Raw genomic sequence first — 22539 nt, 5'->3', positions numbered from 1 at the left:
ATAGAAAAATTCCTTCCAGTAGCTCCTTAAAAGGTGAAGGGGACCTCTGACCATTAGGTGCAGTCGTGCCAGACTCTGGGGTTGCGGCGCTCATCTCCTTAGAGACCAGCTAAGTTTGTCATTGGTATGAGCGTCCATGTGCATGCACACTTCTTCAGATACACTGAAACAAAAGTCACCAGACCCTTACATATAGTGGGAGGGTGGGGAGGGGTATTACTCAGAAGGGTGGTGGGAATAGGTGATTGGCTGATAGGTGTGTCAAACCTGTTGACGACCATAGATTGGTCTAGATACCAATCATAATCCCTGGGAAATTTCTCAAGAACCCTTAAGATCCAGTTTCACCAACTCCCAAATAACAGAGCCCTAGAGCAGCCTTTCTCTACCTTGGGTCCCCAGATGTTGTGGGACTACAATTCCCATCATTCCTAGCCATCAGGGCCAGTGATCAGTGTTTATGGAAGTTGCAGTACAAGAACATCTGGGGAACCAAGATTTGCTGCCCTAGAGGAACCTTCTATGCTGAGGTGAGGCATCTCTGACCCTCCAGTTGTGATTAGACACAAAGTAAAGGTAAAGGGACCCCTAACCATTAGGTCCAGTCACGGACAACACTGGGATTGCGGAGCTCATCTCGCTTTACTGGCCAAGGGAGCTGGCGTACAGCTTCCAGGTCATATGGCCAGCATGAGTAAGCCGCTTCTGGCAAACCAGAGCAGCGCACAGAAATGCCGTTTACCTTCCTGCCGGAGTGGTACCTATTTATCTACTTGTGCTTTAATGTTCTTTTGAACTGCTAGGTTGGGAGGAGCAGTGACCGTGCAACGGGAGCTCAGCCCATCACAGGGATTCGAACCGCCAACCATCTGATAAGCAAGCCCTAGGGCTCAGTGGTTTAAACCACAGCACCACCCAAGTCCCATTTTGGACACAAAGTACCATCTACCAAAGCAAGGATGACCCATGGCCAGGGATGATGGGAGTGTTATCTAGTTGGATACACTTTCCCCTTCTTCCCCCTCTTCTGAAAATGCTGAATATCTGTATTTCATTTCCTCCTTCTTCCATGATCTCCAAGATCTTCCTGATACAGTCCAACTGCACACATTCCCAAAAAATCCAGCACCATTTACTTCCCGAGGCTGCTGCACTTTGTCTAGGACACTGGCAATGGGACAGCACCTTCCACTGGACGAGAAGATAGAGGGTTAAATTGTTTGGATTTGATAGTAGATTCTGTTCCACCTTAAAAAGGAACAGGCTTGGAAGAAGATGTTGAGTGTGTCACATGATGTATATTTCCGTTTGTTGTGCTAATGTATTGTATTCACTTTACTTCGCTATGCTGAAGGAGGAAGACGTATCTGTATATGCTCTGATATGCTTCTAGAATAAACTGCTTGTAAATATGCAAGAATTTCTCTCTGTGTCTTATCTGCTGCCAACCACGCTAACGCTGTATGAACTCTGCAGATAACGTGTCCAGGTTCCAAGAGCCTGGGTCGGGTTCCAGTTGGCTACACTGGAGAACAGAGGTGAGGGGCACGCCAGCCCAGATGCCTGTGGTGTTATGACAACAATCGGGTTATGGGCCCAGTGGAATGGCAAATCGGCCAGGGGGTAGCAGAACCGGCTGGTGTTCTGACCCAGGCAGCAGAGCAGCGTGATCCGAATGCAGCTAAAGAATGCTGGGAAACGTCGGACCGAGAGAAGTGCAAAGGTATGTAAAAGCGAAAGGCTTTTTACAAGCAGAGACTTTGATCTGTGCAGTCGAGGAAGTTTTATGGCTGGCAGTAAAACTGTCACAGTGATTAGTGACTGTGAGGACAGTGAGAAGAGCTGCAAACAGCATTTTCCCCAAGTCAGTTAGAGCAGGGAAAATGGAGACTTTGCAAAGCTCTGAAGACGTAATCTTCCTTAGGGAAGGGAATTACAGAGAATGGGCGAAGTGTACAGAGAAGAGGTTGTGACAAACAGGAGTCTTGTACACCGTCGCCGCTGAAGGGGAGAGGGCCCATCCCCCAGACCCCAAGCCTAACAGCTGGGTGTCAAATGATTCTTTTGCCAGAAGATTGCTTCTTTTAAGTTTAAGTCCTTCTGAATTGATTCATGTTGCTGAGTGCAACAGCGCACAGCGCAATGGGATTCATTGAAGCTAGCCCATAAATGGGAAAGCGGCAACAGTGAGGTTGGCAGCTCTAGCTCTCCGTTTCTCCAGAGAGGGGCTGATTGCTGGAATGCAGAAGCTGCGGGCACCACTTGCATAAGAGGTGCAGCAAGCAAAGAATGCTTCAATGGAAATGGCTGGGGGTGCAGGTTGCACACCACAGGGGGAGATGACGTCATCCCACACACCCGTGCGGTCAACAGGGGGAGATTTGAAGCTAATGCTAAGAAGTCCCAGGCGTCCCGTGGGAATGAAGTTCAGTCTTCTAAGTCTTCCCGGAATGCCAGACGTAAACACAACAGTCCCAGATGACGAAGCCCAGCAGAAGGGGGGCGGACAGCAGCCCATAGCTGTGCCAGCTGGTAATCACAAAGACCAGGAGCCCACAGAGCAGCAAAATGTGATGCTTGCAAAAACAGTTTCTCCGGAGTTGGAAAATCACAAGCCTGCAGCTGAGTCAGAGAAGCAGAAGGGGAGTGAGGAGCCCACAGTGCAAAGAGACAACACCGAAAGGACGGAGAAGGGGGGTGATTTTTCTCCAAAACTCCAAGGCCAGTTTGTGGCACATTTGCAGTGACAGAAGTTTGTTTATTTTCCTTTGCTTCACAGGACGGTCTGGTGAAGACAGGTGGAGAACTTTTTGAAGTTCAAGGAACTGGACATGTTCACATTGCATCGCTGAACTTATTGTTATGTGATGTTTTGTTTGTGCGAAAGGCGAAAGTTAATTTGCTTTCCATTTCGCAGTTGTCTGAAGGAGGGTATGGAATTTCTTTCAGAAATGGAAGCTGTCTCATCAGGAAAGACGATGAGGATTTTCTGCATGCTAAAAGAGTTAATAATCAATATGTGATGCCTTTTGATTTTGATGCTGACGATGTAAATGTTGATGTGGATGAAAATGTATCTGATGAAGTTGCTTGTGATGCTAACACTGACAAGCTTCTTCTTGCAGATGGTGTCCACGAACTTCATCACACCAATGGTCACCTGGGATTGCAAGAGGTGTCTAAGTTGCCTGAAGTGGTTCAGGGTTTGGAGATTAAACCCTGTGATTCTTGTGAAGAGCACAATGAGGTAATTGCTGAAAATGGGAAGCTGTCCAGCAAACAGACTTCCACACCCTGTGAAGTGATTCATGCTGACCTAGCTGGTCAAATGACACTTTCAGTGAATGAGGCAGCAGATGACCAAGACGGTCAACTGACTCTCTCAGTGAATGAGGCAAGGAACACCAAGAGTGTATGTTCCAATCCCATTGGAGTGAGATGCTCAAATCCCAGTGGAGAATTCACTTCTCAGAAGCTAGATGCTTTCCTGGATGAGAAGCGAATTCAAAAGGATCTCTCACATCCCAAAAGTCCTTGGGAGGGTGGTTTGTGTCAGGGAGCTGGGAACTCATCTCCCCGGTTCACCCAGATGGTGATGTCAATCCCAAGGGGGTGGAAAATATGGGAATTTCCCAGGTTCACCTAGATGGTGATGTCAATCCCAAGGGGGTGGAAAATGTGGGACTTTTCCAGGTTCACCTAGACGGTGATGGTTCAAAGTTCCAGGTACCTCCAAATGAGGATGAAGCAGCACAGGCAGCAGATGAGGATCAAGATGGTTCTAATTCAGTGGGAGGAAGAAGTGGTGCTGCTGTTGTAAGTGATACAGCAAGCTACAAAGGTGTTGAAACCTCACTCAGACCTGCAGTTGAGTCTGACACTGAATTGGGAGAATCACTGCTCACCATTGACCATTTTTCTCTAGAGAAAGAGGAGATGAGTGTGGAAGATCAGCGTAGTGTTCACAGATCTGAAGAGGCCACAACAGGCAAACAGCCTGAGAGATTTGCTGATGAGTTTGCTAAGACTACTGTTGCTGTTCTTGGTAGCTCAGAAAAGGTTTTTGAACCTGCAAGCTTCAAGGAGGTTCAGGAGTTGACCTCTAAAGATGCTCAGCCATGGCTAGCTGCCATGAAAGCAGAGGTTGATTCCTTAGGCAGGAATCAGACCTGGGAACTAGTGCCAAAAGTCCCAGGAATGAAGCTGGTAGACAGCAGGTGGGTCTTTAAGGCCAAAACTGACCAACATGGCAAGATTTTGAGGTACAGAGCCAAACTGGTCGCAACAGGTTTTTCACAGGTTCCAGGCGAAGACAACATTGAGACTATTGCACCCAATGTAAAGTATGAGAGCTTAAGGCTTTTGTTCAAGATTGCTTCAGAGGAGAAAATGCACGTATCACATTTTGTTTTGGATGCTAATGTTTTGATTGGGATTTTGCAGGAGGAGCTGTTTTTACTCCCACCTGCAGGAGTGCAGGTACCACAGGGGATGGTCTGCAAGCTGAAGAAATCCCTGTTTGGTCTCAAGCAGAGTGCCAGGTGTTGGGACAAAACACTAACAGAGATGTTGCTTTCTCTGTCAAGGAAGGGGGGGGAGCACAAACTGTATTGTTTTTGTTTTAATAGTGATTTGCTTATCTTCTGGAAACACAAGGATTTGTACCAGCGTACACTTGCTCAGTTGCAGGAACACTTCACCATGGAGGATCTTAGTGAGGTTTCCAACTATCTTTCTCTGGAAGTTGAGAAAGACAAAGAAGGTAATTTTCTGGTGCACCAGACCCAGGAAATTACAGAGGTATTGAACAGGATGGATTTGGGTAATGCAAATCCTATAGACACACCTATGGTGCCAGGTTATCAGAGAGATGATAACACAGAAGCATTTTCTGACACTACTTTGTATAGATGTGTTCTAGGCAAGCTGTGCTTCATTGCAAAATGTTCAAGACCTGACATTGCTGCAAGCTGTGATTTGCTTGGCAGGCATGCTAACAATCCTACTGTTCAGGATTGGCAAGCTCTGCAGCGCATAGGTCGCTATCTTCGAGGAACTACGTACTACAGACTCAGGTTCACGAGTCAGAAGATTGGAGGTCTTGAGATCTTTGCAGATGCAAATTTCGGAAATGATGTCACAGGTGGCACAAGCTCTTCTGGCGTTTGCTACATGTACAACCACTGTCTGGTTGATTGGATGTGCAGAGAGCAAACAATAGTGAGTCTGAGTTCCTATGCAGCGGAACTCAACACTCTCTCATTCTCGCTCACAGATTGCGAGTGGTTGATGCAACTGTTTCAGGATGTCAAAGTCAAGGTGACTTGTCCAGTACAGGTGTATCAGGACAACATTTCATGTTTTGATTTGCTAGCTTCAGAAAGTTGCAAGCAAAGGTCCAGGTTCTTGCAGATAAAGGTACACCGTGCAAGAGAGTGTATCAGGAAGGGACTGGTTCAAGCGTCCTACATGCCAGGCAATGATTTTCCTGCTAATTCCGTTTGTTGTGCTATTGTATTGTATTCACTTTACTTTGCTATGCTGAAGGAGGAAGACGTATCTGCATATGCTCTGATATGCTTCTAGAATAAACTGCTTGTAAATATGCAAGAATTTCTCTCTGTGTCTTATCTGCTGCCAACCACGCTAACGCTGGATGAATTCTGCAGATAACGTGTCCAGGTTCCGAGAGCCTGGATCGTGTTCCAGTTGGCTACACTGGAGAACAGAGGTGAGGGGCACGCCAGCCCAAATGCCTGTGGTGTTATGCCAACATAAATCAGGGCAGGCCAAATGGGACTCAGCTCTGTCCCCTCCTTGCCCCTCTCTGCATCTGCTGCCTGAGGGGGCTGCCTCAGTTTCCCTCACAGTGGTGCAGGCCCAGAGAACAGCCTTCTCTCTGCACTCCAAAATACAGGAAACATAACAAAGAAGACCTTGGAGTGTAACCATGGAACACAACAACAACAACAACTGGTTGTAAGTCACTTTGGGCTGTCCTGGGCAAGAGAAAGCAACTAACAGATTCAGTAAATAAATAAAAATAACAATTGTAATAATCACACAGCCTGGGGGGGAACCCCACCCATTTCTATAACAATATTCCCAATCCCTTAAATCCCACAGATTTAAGAGATCTGAAATAGTAGCAATAATGGAAACCTGGTGGAATGGAGAAGAGTTGGGCACACTTATCTCTGGGTAGGAACCCTTTCGATGTTTCTTCACAGAAACACAGCCATATGAGAGAGGCTGTAGTTGACAAGGGCAGAAATAAAGTGGGCTTCCTCCCTTTCCTCTTTCCCCTAATGGTTGGACTCGCTATAACAGCCCCCAGCGCCCCATGAAGCTGCTGATCTGGGACTTATGGCAGGGCAAGGACTGAGCTTCAAGGGAGGAGAGGGTGGGTGGATCAGGCCTCTTGTTCAGAGATCTCTCCCTGGTCGACTTGAAGTCATGGCAGATTCCTGGGCAGGAGGAAGAAGTCAAGGCAGGCAGCCCCCAAGTCTCTCTTTCTCCAAGATGGCTTCGATTCCTGTCCCAGGGATGCTTCCCTCCCTCCCTCCCTCAACCCCCTAACTTCCTCTGCCCTCCTCCCTCCGCCCCTGAGGGTCCCCTTTGCCCAGAGGCCCCCCTGGACGGCTCACCCTTCTTGGCATATTCCTCCCAAGAGCTCCCACCTCTCCATCCGGAGGGGCCTCGCCAGATGAGGAAGGGGAGGGAGACGGGGGGGGGGGTCTCTATCCAGGCCTCTCTTGCCTCCTTTAACCCTTCCACGGACTCCTTCCCTCTCTTTGATTCTCGACACAAAGGAGACCCATCAAGGCACGCCTCCGCACCTGCGCGGAGCCAGGATCGCGGCGCCCAAGGGATTCCTGCCAGGGAGAACACGGAACTCGCAGATAGGGGCGCGCGGAATTGGGGTCTCGGTTCAAGTCTCGGCCCTTGGTGGGCCTCCCATTTCATTCCCAAGGAAGCGCGGGGGTGGGGTGGGGGCAGGGCAGCTGAGCATCTCTTGACTCTCAAGCGGATGGGGGACTGCAAAGTCCTTCCCCCCTCCTTTGCTCGCTATTCTATTCCGATTTCCTTTCCTGTAATATAAAGGGCTGGGGGCTCTCCACTGATGCGAGGCGCCCCCGCTCGCCTGTTCCACAGAAAGAAGGGGGAGGAGGAGCATTCCCCTACTTTCCTTTCATCCCCCCACCTCGCCCCAAACCCTGCCCTCCCTTCCCAGCTGCCCTGTTTGCAGATTCAGGGGGAGAAAAAGCGCATCCTTCTCTCCCCCCTCCCACAATATATAGATATATTTTTGCACCTCTTTTTCTTCCTCCTCTGCGGACCTGCTCCTCGTCCGGGAATGTGGATGGAGGCCCCTCCCCCTCCAACCTTGGCTCTCCCCTCCCCACTCCAAACCTTCCTGCCTCTCTAGGAAGCAGAGCTCACTGACCCAATGGATAGGAATGAGCGACGCCTCCCTCCCAGAACACACAAATTCTCCTCCTTTCAAACAAGGTCCGTTATTGTGTTTCTATCCTGAGACGGTCCCAGGTTCGATCTCCGGAGACGGCAGGGAAAGAGACCCCCCCAAAAAAACCAGGGCAATCTTAAGCATATGAAGCGCCGTGGTGCAAAGCCAAAGATCCCTCTGGCGCCCCCCCCCCCCATTTCCCAGAGTTGTTGACCTTTTCCCAAACCCCTGCGGGATCCCTCTCCTCCCGCGGAGGCTTGGTAAGGAAGCTGCACGCCTGCCAGCCATATAGTTGGCGAGGCGCAGCTTCCATCCTAAGCCTCTGCGGGGATCGCTCTCCTCACGCAAGTATACCACAGTCGGTTCCCATGTTAAAATCAAATAACAGAATTGAGGTCAGTTCGGTTTCATTTAACCAGGCTGCACACCTGCCAGCCATATGGTTGATGGGGTTACAGCTGGCGGGTGCGCAGGGAAAGGGGAGGCCGCCGGCAAAGCCGCGCAGGCTGCTCCCCCACGCGCTGGGGTGCCCCTGAGAGGCCAGCGTCCTGGCTCAACGCACCAGTAAGCCCAATAAAGACGGGTCTGATATCTCCTAACAACTCAAGGCACTCTTAACAAACTACGCTTCTTCAGGGGGAAGCCACAATTGTTAAAAGTGGTATAAGAAAGTATGGTGCAGATTTGTCCTTGCTAAATGTTTTGGGGGGTGGAATGCAGAATGTTATGGAATGTCTGGAACCATGAATATATCCCGAATGTGGCATCTACTTAAAATCCAACTTGTCACCGTTATGGGGAAAGGCTGAGCGAGCAGATCAGCCAGCAAGCGGGGAAGCTTTTGGTTAAAGGAAACTGAACTGACCTCAATTCTGTTATTTGATTTTAACATGGAAACCCACTGTGGTACACTTGCAAAGCAGAAAATGATGTCTTTAACAGTCAAACATAGCTCATCTGTTTGGGCATGCCGGTTTCAGTGACCAATTTGTGCTTCCAGTCAAGTAGATTATAAGATGGGGGAAGCTTTGGCCCTCCAGATGTTGCAGCATCAAAATCTCCATCTGCCCCAACCAAGCATGGCCAATGGTCAGGGATGATGTAAGCTGTGGTTCAGGGCTGAAGATTAGACACTTCTGAAGTAAAGCCTCAGAGAGTGTACAATTTCTCCCAATTTCTTTTTAAAACTTGTTTTTCCTTCAGGATCGCTGTTGTTGCTCCCTGGAGAGGCTGAGCAAAGCAGAGAGAAGCCACGATAGCATACGGTTGAGCTGAAAAGAAGAAAAGCAAAGATTTGCCTGTATTTAATTTTATTCAGAAACCAAAGCACAGCATTTGATTGGCTGCAGGAAGTTCCTGCAGCCAATTGGAAGCCACGGAAGCCTCATCAGACGTTTGGGTTCCAAAAAGCATTCACAAACCGGGACACTCACTTCCAGGTTTGTGGTGTTCAGGAGCCAAAACGTCCGAGTACCAAGGCATTTGGGATCCAAGGTATGACTGAATTGCAAACGTGCCACAAAAACAAAATACAAAAGTAGGTTTCTAAAACCCTTACAATTGGGGGGGGGAGCAGATCTTTATTTATTATTATTTAATAAAGCCTATATGCCACTTGCCCCTTCATGGATCAATGCCTTGTCGTGGCGAAGGGGCTTGAATAACTCAGAGAAGCTATGAGCTATGCCATGCAGGGCCACCCAAGATGGACAGGTCATAGTGGAGAGTTTTGACTAAACGTGATCCACCTGGAGAAGGAACTGGCAAGCCACTCCAGTATCCCTGCCAAGAAAACTCCATGGACAAAGACAACAGGCATATAAAAGTTATGACGCTGGAAGATGAGCCCCTCAGGTCGGAAGGCGTCCAACATGCTACTGAGAAAGAGCGGAGGACAAGTACAAGTAGATTCAGAGCTGATGAAGCGGCTGGGCCAAAGCCGAAAGGACGCTCAGTTGCGGATATGCCTGGAAGCGAAAGGAAAGTCCGATGCTGTAAAGAAAAATATTGCATAGGAACCTGGAATGTAAGAACCATGAGTGGAGGTAAGCTGGATGTGGTCAAAAATGAGATGACAAGAATAAATATAGACATCCTGGGCATCAGTGAACTAAAATGGAAGGGAATGGGCGAATTCAGTTCGGGTGACTATCGTATCTACTACTGTGGGCAAGAATCCTGTAGTAGAAATGGAGTGGCCCTCATAGTCAACAAAAGAGTGGCAAAAGCTGTAATGGGATGCAATCTCAAAAATGACAGAATGATCTCGATACGAATCCAAGGCAGACCTTTTAACATCACAGTAATCCAAGTTTATGCACCAACTACCGGAGCTGAAGAAAGTGAAATTGACCAATTCTATGAAGACCTACAACACCTTCTAGAAATGACACCAAAGAAGGATGTTCTTCTCATTACAGGGGATTGGAATGCTAAAGTAGGGAATCAAGAGATAAAAGGAACAACTGGCAAGTTTGGCCTTGGAGTTCAAAATGAAGCAGGGCAAAGGCTAATAGAGTTCTGTCAAGAGAACAAGCTGGTCATCACAAACACTCTCTTCCAACAACACAAGAGACGACTCTACACATGGATATCACCAAATGGACAGCATCGAAATCAGATTGATTATATTCTCTGCAGCCAAAGATGGAGAAGCTCTATACAGTCAGCAAAAACAAGACCTGGAGCTGACTGTAACTCAGATCATCAGCTTCTTATAGCAAAATTCCAGCTTAAACTGAAGAAAGTAGGAAAAACCACTGGGCCAGTAAGATACAATCTGAATCAAATCCCTTATGAATACACAGTGGAAGTGAGGAACAGGTTTAAGGATTTAGATTTGGTGGACAGAGTGCCTGAAGAACTATGGATGGAGGCTCGTAACATTATACAGGAGGCAGCAACGAAAACCATCCCAAGGAAAAGGAAATGCAAGAAAGCAAAATGGCTGTCCAACGAGGCCTTACAAATAGCGGAGGAGAGGAGGCAAGCAAAATGCAAGGGAGATAGGGAAAGATACAGGAAACTGAATGCAGATTTCCAAAAAACAGCAAGGAGAGACAAGAGGGTCTTCTTAAATGAGCAATGCAAAGAAATAGAGGAAAACAATAGAATGGGGAAAACCAGAGATCTGTTCAAGAAAATTGGAGATATGAAAGGAACATTTCGTACAAAGATTACCATAATCAAGGACAAAAGTGGTAAGGACCTAACAGAAGCAGAAGACATCAAGAAGAGGTGGCAAGAATACACAGAGGAATTATACCAGAAAGACATGGAGGTTTCGTACACCCCAGGTAGTGTGGTTGCTGACCTTGAGCCAGACATCTTGGAGAGTGAAGTCAAATGGGCCTTAGAAAGCACTGCTAATAACAAGGCCAGTGGAAGTGATGATATTCCAGCTGAACTATTTAAAATTTTAAAAGATGATGCCGTTAAGGTGCTATACCCAATATGCCAACAAGTTTGGAAAACTCAGCAATGGCCAGAGGATTGGAGAAGATCAGTCTACATCCCAATTCCAAAGAAGGGCAGTGCCAAAGAATGCTCCAACTACCGCACAATTGCGCTCATTTCACACGCTAGCAAGGTTATGCTTAAAATTCTACAAGGCAGGCTTAGGCAGTATGTGGACCGAGAACTCCCAGAAGTGCAAGCTGGATTTCGAAAGGGCAGAGGAACCAGAGACCAAATAGCAAACATGCGCTGGATTATGGAGAAAGCTAGAGAGTTCCAGAAAAACGTCTACTTCTGCTTCATTGACTATGCAAAAGCCTTTGACTGTGTCGACCACAGCAAACTATGGCAAGTTCTTAAAGAAATGGGAGTGCCTGATCACCTCATCTGTCTCCTGAGAAATCTCTATGTGGGACAAGAAGCTACAGTTAGAACTGGATATGGAACAACTGAGTGGTTCAAAATTGGGAAAGGAGTACGACAAGGTTGTATATTGTCTCCCTGCTTATTTAACTTATATGCAGAATTCATCATGCGAAAGGCTGGACTAGATGAATCCCAAGCCGGAATTAAGATTGCCGGAAGAAATATCAACAACCTCAGATATGCAGATGACACAACCTTGATGGCAGAAAGCGAGGAGGAATTAAAGAACCTTTTAATGAGGGTGAAAGAGGAGAGCGCAAATTATGGTCTGAAGCTCAACATCAAAAAAACCAAGATCATGGCCACTGGTCCCATCACCTCCTGGCAAATAGAAGGGGAAGAAATGGAGGCAGTGAGAGATTTTACCTTCTTGGGCTCCTTGATCACTGCAGATGGTGACAGCAGTCACGAAATTAAAAGACACCTGCTTCTTGGGAGAAAAGCAATGACAAACCTAGACAGCATCTTAAAAAGCAGAGACATCACCTTGCCGACAAAGGTCCGTATAGTTAAAGCTATGGTTTTCCCAGTAGTGATGTATGGAAGTGAGAGCTGGACCATAAAGAAGGCTGATCGCCGAAGAATTGATGCTTTTGAATTATGGTGCTGGAGGAGACTCTTGAGAGTCCCATGGACTGCAAGAAGATCAAACCTATCCATTCTTAGGGAAATCAGCCCTGAGTGCTCCCTGGAAGGACAGATCGTGAAGCTGAGGCTCCAATACTTTGGCCACCTCATGAGAAGAGAAGAATCCTTGGAAAAGACCCTGATGTTGGGAAAGATTGAGGGCACTAGGAGAAGGGGACGTCAGAGGACAAGATGGTTGGACAGTGTTCTCGAAGCTACCAACATGAGTTTGACCAAACTGCGGGAGGCAGTGGAAGACAGGAGTGCCTGGCGTGCTATGGTCCATGGGGTCACGAAGAGTCGGACACGACTAAACGACTAAACAACAACAACATATGCCACTTGATGGTAACAAAACATCTACACGGTTTACTAGAAATGTTAAAGTTATCCATTAAAAAGTTAAAAACAGGTAAAACATTTGAAATAAAAAGGCAAAATTAAAACAGTTTAAAATATTATATTTGCCAGTATAAGATTAAAACACATCTGGAGACCCAGGTGGCGCTGTGGGTTAAACCACAGAGCCTAGGGCTTGCTGATCAGAAGGTCGGCAGTTATTGCTCTGTCCCAGCTCCTGCCAACCTAGCAGTTCGAAAGCACTTCAGTGCAAGTAGATAAATAGGTACCGCTCCAAGCGGGAAGGTAAACACGTTTCCATGTGCTGCTCTGGTTCGCCAGAAGCGGCTTTGTCATGATGGCCACATGACCTGGAAGCTGTACGTCGGCTCCTATCATGACAAGAACTCCAACTCGGCCTAAGAGCAGGGTTCAGCAGGAGTTTCTGAAGCCTTCGCGTTCTACTGAAGATCCTCGGGAGAACTGGGGGGGGGGGAATCACAACCTAGTTAACCGTTAACAGTGTATGTAAACATAACGAACCTTCAACTATTTTGTAGTATATGTTCATATTACAATAGATAGATCCACATTCAATAACAGCTGAAGGGATGGGACCACAGGTGATATAGATTGGTCGGCAGGATACACACACAGAGACAAAAGATATACATTGGACAAAGTGGCATTCAAATATTGAGAAGAAGAGCGAGACTTCTTTGGGGTGTTAGAACTGACAATCTGTGGGGCGCAAGGCCCCATTAAGAGGGTCACAAAACCTTGACTAGAGACACTGCCACACAGCATGGTTTCAAAAACACCTCGTCCATTATGAGTCTCAGTTTAACACTGGGCAGGAAGTAGATAAGTGTCACTGTCTCAAGGAATATATGTGAGACACTGACAAAAATGTCCCATGAGTCAAGATCTGGTGCCCTATTCACACGACATGGAAAAATGAGTGGCTGAAGCAAACAAATTTGCTTCCTGTTGCTCCCAATCACCTTTGAGGGTCAATGAACAGAGAACTCTTTCTTCCTCATGGATACAATTCTTTGCTCCCGGCATGCACTCATTCTGTACTTTGAATGATCAAAGGAGGACAGGGGAATCCTTTATTTAACCTTCTCACAGAGGAAAACTTGTGGCATTTCTGGCAGATGTCCTGTGTGCGTATAGCAGATATCAGGAAGAGCTTCAGTTGATACCACCACCATCCTACACATGTTAAGGAGGACAGCGGAGGTAAGGAGCACCACAAATTTGCAATCTGGAGTCTCTAGAAGTGGAAGTACGTCAGCTTCTTCAAAGGAAAGCTCAGCATTGAGATCTACGTCATCTGTGTAGCCAAATCACATCTTGGCCAATGGCTTGCACCTCACAGATCTAGGTACGCTGTATGAAGAAATATTGGGTCCTGGATTTTGAGAGACAAGGCCAACTTCTTTGCTGGATAGCCGAATGACAAGAACACTGTTGCAATCCTCATCGGCATTGCTAATTAAAGTCTCCTAAAATTAAATTTGTACACAGCCACTGATATGGTTTCTCCCCACTGTGAGTTCTTTGATGGGTAGTTAGATTGGAGCTTTGGCTGAAACTCTTTCCACATTCCAAGCACTGATAGGGTTTCTCCCCGCTGTGAGTTCTTTGATGGGAAGTGAGACTTTTCTTCCAGGTGAATCGCTTTCCACACTCCACACACTGATAAGGTTTCTCCCCGCTGTGAGTTCTTTGATGGTAAGTGAGGTAGGAGCTCTGGCTGAAGCTCTTTCCGCATTCCAAGCAGTGGTATGGCTTCTCCCCGCTGTGAATTCTTTGGTGGGCCGTGAGATTGGACCTGTGACTGAAGCTCTTTCCACATTCTAAGCACTGATACGGTTTCTCCCCTGTATGAATTCTCTGATGGGAAGTGAGAGGTGCGCTCTGACTGAAGCTCTTCCCACATTCCAAGCAATGATATGGCTTCTCCCCTGTATGAATCCTTTGATGGGAAAGAAGACTTTCCTTCTGACTGAAGCTCTTTTCACACTCTTGGCACTGAAACGGCTTCTCCCCACGATGACTACTTTGATGTCGACGGAAGTTTGTGCTCGCATTAAAGCTCTTTCCACATTCCAAGCACTGATACGGTTTCTCCCCCGTATGAATTCTCTGATGAGAAGTGAGACTTTCCTTCCAGGTGAAGCTCTTTCCACACTCTTGGCACTGAAATGGTTTCTCCCCACGGTGAATACTTTGATGACTATGGAATTTTGTGCTTGTATTAAAGCTCTTTCCGCACTCTTGGCATTGAAAAGGTTTCTCCCCACTGTGAATTCTCTGATGTCGACGGAAGTTTGTGCTTGTATTAAAGCTCTTCCCACATTCCAAGCACTGGTACGGTTTCTCCCCTGTGTGAATCCTTTGGTGGAAAGTGAGACTTTCCTTCTGACTGAAGCTCTTTCCACATTCCAAGCACTGGTACAGTTTCTCCCCTGTGTGAATTCTTTGATGGGAAGTGAGACGGTCGCCCCGACTGAAGCTCTTTCCACATTCCAAGCACAGATATGGTTTCTCCCCACTATGAGTTCTTTGGTGGGAAGTGAGACGGTGGCTTCGACTGAAGCTCTTTCCACATTCCAAGCAATGATACGGTTTCTCCCCTGTATGAATTCTCTGATGGGAAGTGAGACTTTCTTTCTGACTGAAGCTCTTTCCACACTCTTGGCAATGGAACGGTTTCTCCCCACGGTGAATACTTTGATGCCGACGGAAGTTTCTGCTTGTATTAAAGCTCTTTCCACATTCCAAGCACTGATAGGGTTTCTTCCCAATGGGATTTCTTTGATAGGAAGCGAAATGGGAGCTCTGACTGAAGCTCGCTCCACATTCCAAATATTTAGATGGCTCCTCCATGGTGTGGATTTTGTTGTGAACTACCTTGTTCTTAATTTCCAATTCATCCCCACCTGCAACAAATGGAAAATTGGATTAGAGCCTCAAGAAAATGTAGCCCCAAATTACTGAACACTGCTAATTAATGCTTGTGAAAGAGAAGAACTGAATGGCGTTTGATGGGTTCACTGCCTTTGTTGACTTCCATTAGCTGACATATTTATGGGAACCTGAGATTTGAAAAACCTGGTTCTTTCTGGGATGGATATTGTTTGGCCCAATTGTGGAATCTGCTCCATCTTCAATGTCAGTAGTTTCTTTGGTCAACCAAAAACTGACAGAAGGAAAAACAAAAAACTTGATAGAAGTTGTCTTCAACACCCCTAACAACTCTGAAACCTACATTTTAAAAAGGCCTGGGTGGGGTGGTTTAGAGCAGACTGTTTAAAAAGGCATAACCAGAGGAAGAATATTCAGACAAAACAATAGATAGCCTTCCATTCAAGGTTAGCTGTGGAGATGTTAGAGTCCCAAATGATTTGGGTGGCACTGTTGAGCTACGTCAAAATATTGTCAGTACCTGACATAGAAATACGTATTTAATTTCAAAACAGATATTACGACCCAACAGTGGACCTTACCAAGAGAGTCCAGGATCCCACAATTCTCCTCCATGACTTTGTTATGCAGAGCTCTCTGGTCAGGATCCAGCAATGCCCACTCCTCATCTGTGAAATGAACAGCTACGTCTTCAAAGCGCACTGGACCCTGAAAGAAAAAGGGAAATGTCCTCCTCTTAAGACTGCATAAAGATTATCTGCTACATATTTCTCTGTCATTTCCTGCCTGATAATTGCTATGTTGCTTTAATTATATTGTTTTGCTGCACAATTTAAATTTTGGATGTTTATTTTTAAGTTTTAATGGAATTATTTTATGGTGTATTTTAATGGTGCTTATTAATCTTTGTGTAAATGGGTGAAACTCCACATTGTGTTCCTCAATCATACTGTCTGTGCAAGGTTTCCAGTTTGCCAGGTAGAAGGATCTCCTCTCTACTCTCCCCTTGTCTGTGTGTGTGTGTGTGTGGGGGTACAATCCCAATGTCCTAAAGTCGAGACCATATAACACCAGTCCTGAAAGACCTGCATTGGCTTCTAGTACATTTCCGAGCACAATTCAAAGTGTTGGTGCTGACCTTTAAAGCCCTAAACGACCTCAGCCCAGTATATCTGAAGGAGCGTCTCCACCCCCGTCGTTCAGCCTGGACACTGAGGTCCAGCTCCGAGGGCCTCCTGGTGGTTCCCTCACTCCGAGAAGCGAGGTTACAGGGAACCAGGCAGAGGGCCTTCTTGGTGGTGGCACCCTCCCTGTGGAACGCCCTCCCATCAGATGTCAAGGAAATAAACAGCTATCTGACTTTTAGAAGACCTCTGAAGGCAGTCCTGTTTAGGGAAGTTTTTAATGTTTGATGTTTTATTGTGTTTTTAGTATTCTGTTGGGAGCTGCCCAGAGTGGCTAGGGGAACCCAGCCAGATGGGCGGGGTATGTATGTATGTATGAATGAATAAATAAATGAATAATTTGTTTAAAAAATTCAAGGAGTGCATGGGGGGAGGGGGGGAAGCCCTGTTTTGCAACTAATGGAGCTGGCTAGGTGAATCCTGGCCATTGTTTTTCATGGTTTGTAAAACTGCTTAGAAGCGTACTTTAGCATTCAATAATAAACATATAAATAAAAACTTCAACTATTGATAAATAATACTAGCGACAATTAGAAAGCTAGTTAAGGTGAGGCGGCTGTTTATTATTCTCAGCATTTAAGCCAGGGGTCAGCAACCTTTTTCAGCCGTGGGCCGGTCCACCATCCCTCAGACCATGTGGTGGGCCGGACTATAATTTTTTTTGGGGGGGGGAATGAATGAATTCCTATGCCCCACAAATAACCCAGAGGTGCATTTTAAAGAAAAGGACACATTCTACTCATGTATAAACACACACCGATTCCCGGACCGTCCGTGGGCATTGAGAAGGCGATTGGGCCGCATCCAGGCCATGAGTCTTAGGTTGCCTATCCCTGACATAAACCGTCATGAATGGCATTTTCAGCCATTGTTAAGGGAAGCTCTGACGAAAGCTCAGAGGAGAGATTTGTTTGGGCCCAGTGGCGCCCTGACTGCCCCAGTCCGCTGCCTCTTCCCCCACAATGCTCCTTCCCCCTACCTGATCTGGTTCCACAGCCGCTGCTTCCCCTCTGCCATGATGAAAAGATGGATGAGAAGGTCTTGCCAGCATCATTCTGTCACCTGTGGGAAACAAGCGCAGGTGGGAAGCCTTTAGTGCATGCTTCTCAAAGGTTAAGCAGTACATCTCTTAACTACAAATGGGCCTTAGAAAAAGTCTCACCTGCTGAGGGCATTTTGACATTTGTACCCATTTCATATTTTAAAGGTAAAGGTAAAGGGACCCCTGACCATTAGGTCCAGTCGTGACCGACTCTGGGGTTACGCGCTCATCTCGCATTATTGGCTGAGGGAGCCGGCGTATAGCTTCCAGGTCATGTGGCCAGCATGACAAAGCCGCTTCTGGCAAACCAGAGCAGCACATGGAAACGCCGTTTACCTTCCCGCTGTAGCGGTTCCTATTTATCTACTTGCATTTTGACGTGCTTTCGAACTGCTAGGTTGGCAGGAGCTGGGACCAAGCAACGGGAGCTCACCCCGTCACAGGGATTCGAACCGCCAACCCTCTCCTTGGGGCCCGTGGCTCCAAGCGTCTTCCCCCAAAAGATTAAAGGAACCCATGGATTAGTTTCAAAATCAACAGAATGTGACCAAACTGAGAGAGAGAAAAATCATTCACTCTTACCCAGTGGCCTCTGTCTGCTGTCCAATGTCTCTGCCTCAGAGTAATCCGTGCACAATTCTACAAACAGATTCACTCCCTGAATTAGCAACGAGGATTACAAACAGAGAAAGGGGAGAACGATTAGAAAAGGAATGGCAGAGGCAAGGTATATCCGATTATCATTCCTTGAATGCTTTCCAAAAAAGGACAAGCAGTCAGTAGAGACTCATGGGGTACCTTCCCTCATGTTCTGAGCCCATCAAGATGGAAATCTCTCTCACCTGCTGCTCGGCCTGCTTTCTCTCCAGAGCCTGACTCAGGAGGAAACCTTCGGCCAGGGCCACTGCCTGGGAACTGGTCTCCGCTCCACATTCCCTCACCCAGCTCTCAATCTCCGGTGGAAGGACAGCCAAGAACTGCTCCAAGATCACCAGGTCCAGCATCTGAGCTTTTGTATGCCTTTCTGGCTTCAGCCACTGACGACAAAGGTGGTAGAGTCGGCTGCAAACCTCTCGGGGTCCTTCAGCCTCCTGGTAGCAGAACTGCCTGAACTGCTGGCTCTGCACATCTGAGCTGAGGATGTCCTCCTCGCCCAGGATCTTCTGCACTGAATTTCCCCAGAATCCCCCGATGCTCCCAGTTTGGATGGTATTGCCTCTTCCTGCTTGAGGGCCAGCCGAGTCTTGCTCATCCATTTGTGCTCTCAGGAAGTCTCCAGGAGATCCGGAGGAATCTTTCTGTCTTCTGCCACGTTCTGCTTGTCCCAATTAAGGGTGCCAGCAAGTTCTACAAAGCAATTGCATTATCATAAAATTAATACACTGTCAGGAGAAGAAAAATGTTCCCTGAGCAAGTGTGGATAAGTCCTGCTATGGGTTGCACCATAGCCCGGATTCTGAGCTTAAGAAAGAAAGAAAGAAAGAAAGAAAGAAAGAAAGAAAGAAAGAAAGAAAGAAAGAAAGAAAGAAAGCTACAAGGCAAAAAGTGCAGGCAACTCAAGCAATTTCTATGAGATGAATCACTTCATTTCATTTCATTTCATTTGTTAGATTAGTTTAGTTTAGTTTATTGTTACGGTTCTCGACCAGCATACACATATATACATAAAACAATCCAAAATACAATCTAAAATATAAGCAATGAATATAAACCATTTCAACCATTACAAAAATTATTAGATAAAAGAAGATATCACGACTTGGGAGGGTACAACAAATGGTAGCAATGGATCATGTTTGGCTCTGTCCTGAAATTTTTGAGCACTACTTACTAGGTCGACTTGGATTTTTATGGCTCTAGCACAGAACTTGGCTACCTTCATTTGTTAGACTTATTAGCTGCTTGTCACCCAAACGTCTCCAAGCGACTTATAAGGTAAAGGGGCCCCTGACCATCAGGTCCTGTCGTGTCCGACTCTGGGGTTGCGGCGCTCATCTCGCTCTATAGGCTGAGGGAGCTGGCGTTTGTCCGCAGACAGCTTCCGGGTCATGTGGCCAGCATGACAAAGCTGCTTCTGGCGAACCAGAGCAGCACACGGAAACACCGTTTACCTTCCTGCCGGAGCGGTGCCTATTTATGTACTTGCACTTTGATGTGCTTTCGAACTGCTAGGTTGGCAGGAGCTGGGACCGAGCAACAGGAGCTCACCCCGTCGCAGGGAATCAAACCGCCAACCTTCTGATCAGCAAGCCCTAGACTCTGTGGATTAACCCACAGCGCCACCTGGGTCCCAAGCGACTTATAGCATACACAAAAAACCAACACACACAATACACATTACCATGAGGTGGGGGGAAATGGGGAAAAATCATTAACACCAGACCAACCACTTTCCCTCTTTAACCTCCCCACTCCACCCAGAAGTCTGGTGTTGCAAATCAGTGTGGTGTGTGAGGTGAGGGGATTTTCAATTTTCTCCAGGGTTGCTCCTGTCTTTCAGTGTTTTCAGTCAATGAATGAAGTCAGAACTGTGACTGACAAGTGAGTGAATTGTACCTAGTTCAATTTGGACACTAGGCTATAATATGGATCCTAACCTCGGGGTCCTAAAAGGTTTCTCTCTCTCTCCCCCACCCACTTCAGTTGCACATTTCCCCCCTCCTTCCATCTCATTTTCTAGCACTTGGACAAGTAAAGAAGTACTGTAATTATGATTGTAGGACTGTGATTGTAAAACAGTATTTTTGATTTTAAAAACCTGTTTTTAATACTGTGTTCTAACGTCGTAATCTGCCCTGGGAATTTTGGGTGAAGAGCGGGTTAGTGTTACCCGCTCACCCACCCAGAAAGGTAAAGGACCCCTGGATGGTTAAGTCCATCAAAGGCGACTATGGGGTTGCGACGCTCATCTTGCTTTGAGGCCGAGGGAGCCGCCGTTTGTCCACAGACAGCTTTCCAGGTCATGTGGCCAGCGTGACCACTTCTGGCACAATGGAACACCATGATGAAAGCCAGAGCGCACAGAAACGCTGTTTACCTTCCTGCCACAGTGGTACCTATTTATCTACTTGCATTGGTGTGCTTTCGAACTGCTAGGTTGGCAGGAACTGGAACAGAACAACAGGAGCTCACCCCATCGCAGGGATTCTAACCGCCAACCTTCCGATCGACAAGCCCCAAGGCTCAGTGGTTTAGACCACAGCGCCACCCATGTCCCTCTACCCACACACAACCATATAGGCTCAGGTGGCCTCGGTGACCAGCAGTGTCCATTTTCAGCTCCGCCTAGTTTGCCAGCCACAGTCAGAGATGATGTGGTCATGGTACACCATGCAGTGGATCAGAATTGGATTACTGCAATGCGCTCTCTGTGCAACTGCCCTTGAAGGTGACTCAGAAACTGGTCCAAAATTTCACCTTCCCCTCCTTCCCCTGACACCCGAGACATGTGTTTTCAGGACCTGCCCTATTCCTGTGGCTATAATTTCCTGACACTTTTCAATATTGAATATTTCTTAATGGTTGTAACCTGCCATGGATAATAAATGGAGTAGTAGCAATAATAGTAATAATCATAACAAACAGAACAATAGTGCCATAAATCCTCAAGGTTGGAGTGGGTGGGAAATAAAGTCTCAAAATACACAAAAAGCCTCAACAAAGGGGTGGGACTTGTTGGAATTTCCAGATTTTTTCTCCCTTGAGGTTTTTGCATAACTAAACACAGACATTACAGCAACCTGAGAATAAAATTAAGCCTCAAACACACGTACACACACACACAATCAGTGTTTTGCTCCATCTGGTTGATCTAAATTTAAATTATATTCACTTCGACACCCCACCCCCCATATTCATCAATAGACCAACACTTCGTATTGTTTCATTGGTAACATAAGAGGAAAAATGACTATTACACATAATTAACCTGAGTCTCCAGACATAGCATTTGGCTATGCGATACTGACTGTTTCCCTGTTAACTCTGCTCTCTCCTGTTCCCTCCTTTGCTTTCGGCTTTGTTTAAACCAATTCACGAACCAAGAACCTTTACACGGACCACTGAAAACGAACCACATGTTGTAGATATTGCTGCAAATGCATTGTGCTGTTTTTGTGTGTGTGATATGCAAAGGACATGAGAAGGCTTGGTCTCTCTCGCTTTGTATCATTTATTATTCCTTTGATCCTTGTTAATAAATGTGACTTATTCATTCATTCATTCATCGGTTTATTTGCATTCCATTTTCTTTTTTCCTGACCCCAATGTCCCTCCCCAAGCTGCGAATCGATACAAATACAGTACAGAAGAATACAGTCGCAGACCTAACTGTAAAACTCGTCCCCTGCCTGGCTTTGCAGAGGGGAAGCGGGGAGGAACCTCGGCTCACGGATTTGGGGGTTGTGTCTTGGAGGAGGATCCCGCATGCATTAGCTGACCGGGCGCCCCCCCCCATGCATTTCCCCCCCTGCAGCCTTGGGACCCCCCACTTCGCCCAAATGGACACTATTGGAGAAGAGAGGGAAGACTCACCAGATCCCTTAAGCCGCCGCCGCCGCAGCAGCAGCACTTAGAGAGGAGAGACACAAAAGCAGTAGGGAGGGGCTTTTGCTTTGGAGGACCTTGACCCCCCTCCCCAATTTCCTGTCCTCTCTAGGAATCCAGAGCACTTCATTTTTAACCCTCGGAAAGCCGAGCGCAGCAGGATCACGCCTCTCTCAACGTGCATTGCGCGCGCACGCAAAGATGTTTTATTTTAGGGGACCGTCTCGTCGGGCGTTCTGAGCTGTTCCCTCCCTTGACCAAAAACGGGGAGAACAGTTTGCATTGAAAAAGACTGCGAGAAATAGGAAAGCCCATTATAAAATCATGGCATTGTAGACTTGGAAGGGACCCCGAGAGTTATTTAGTTCTTCAACATGGGGGTAGCCAGTGGGGGGGATGGAGGGCAGCTGACCCCCCATCAATAAAAACACATAAACTGAGGTTCTACCCCCCCAAAGCCCTGCTCCCCCCCAAATCCTGATCAGGGGCAGAGTACAAAGTCTTGAGGTCTGACC

General features: G+C 46.9%; 2 protein-coding genes across 2 annotated transcripts in view; both read right to left on the bottom strand.

Moving 5' to 3' along the window:
* LOC132591566 (oocyte zinc finger protein XlCOF6-like) overlaps positions 1-7349 on the bottom strand; it is a 28839-nt gene extending 21490 nt beyond the window's left edge. Inside the window, exon 1 of the mRNA XM_060270712.1 lies at positions 7316-7349. The gene's annotated coding sequence lies outside the window, so the exon portion shown is untranslated. The remainder of the gene's footprint in view (positions 1-7315) is intronic.
* The window catches only part of LOC118081055 (zinc finger protein 709-like), a 30558-nt gene extending 8487 nt beyond the window's left edge, over positions 1-22071 (bottom strand). The window contains exons 1-6 of the mRNA XM_060270829.1: positions 22013-22071; positions 18322-18826; positions 18062-18137; positions 17417-17499; positions 15835-15961; positions 13851-15267 (exon numbers count right to left, since the gene is read on the bottom strand). Coding sequence (XP_060126812.1) covers positions 13851-15267; positions 15835-15961; positions 17417-17499; positions 18062-18137; positions 18322-18735 — 2117 coding nt within the window. The 5' untranslated portion in view covers positions 18736-18826; positions 22013-22071. The remainder of the gene's footprint in view (positions 1-13850; positions 15268-15834; positions 15962-17416; positions 17500-18061; positions 18138-18321; positions 18827-22012) is intronic.
* Positions 22072-22539: the final 468 nt, after the last annotated feature.

Source organism: Zootoca vivipara, chromosome 2 (genome assembly GCF_963506605.1).
Source record: "Zootoca vivipara chromosome 2, rZooViv1.1, whole genome shotgun sequence".
NCBI classification, from domain to species: domain Eukaryota; kingdom Metazoa; phylum Chordata; class Lepidosauria; order Squamata; family Lacertidae; genus Zootoca; species Zootoca vivipara.
Note: the sequence above shows the minus strand (reverse complement) of the source record. Positions and strands in the feature narration are given on the sequence as shown.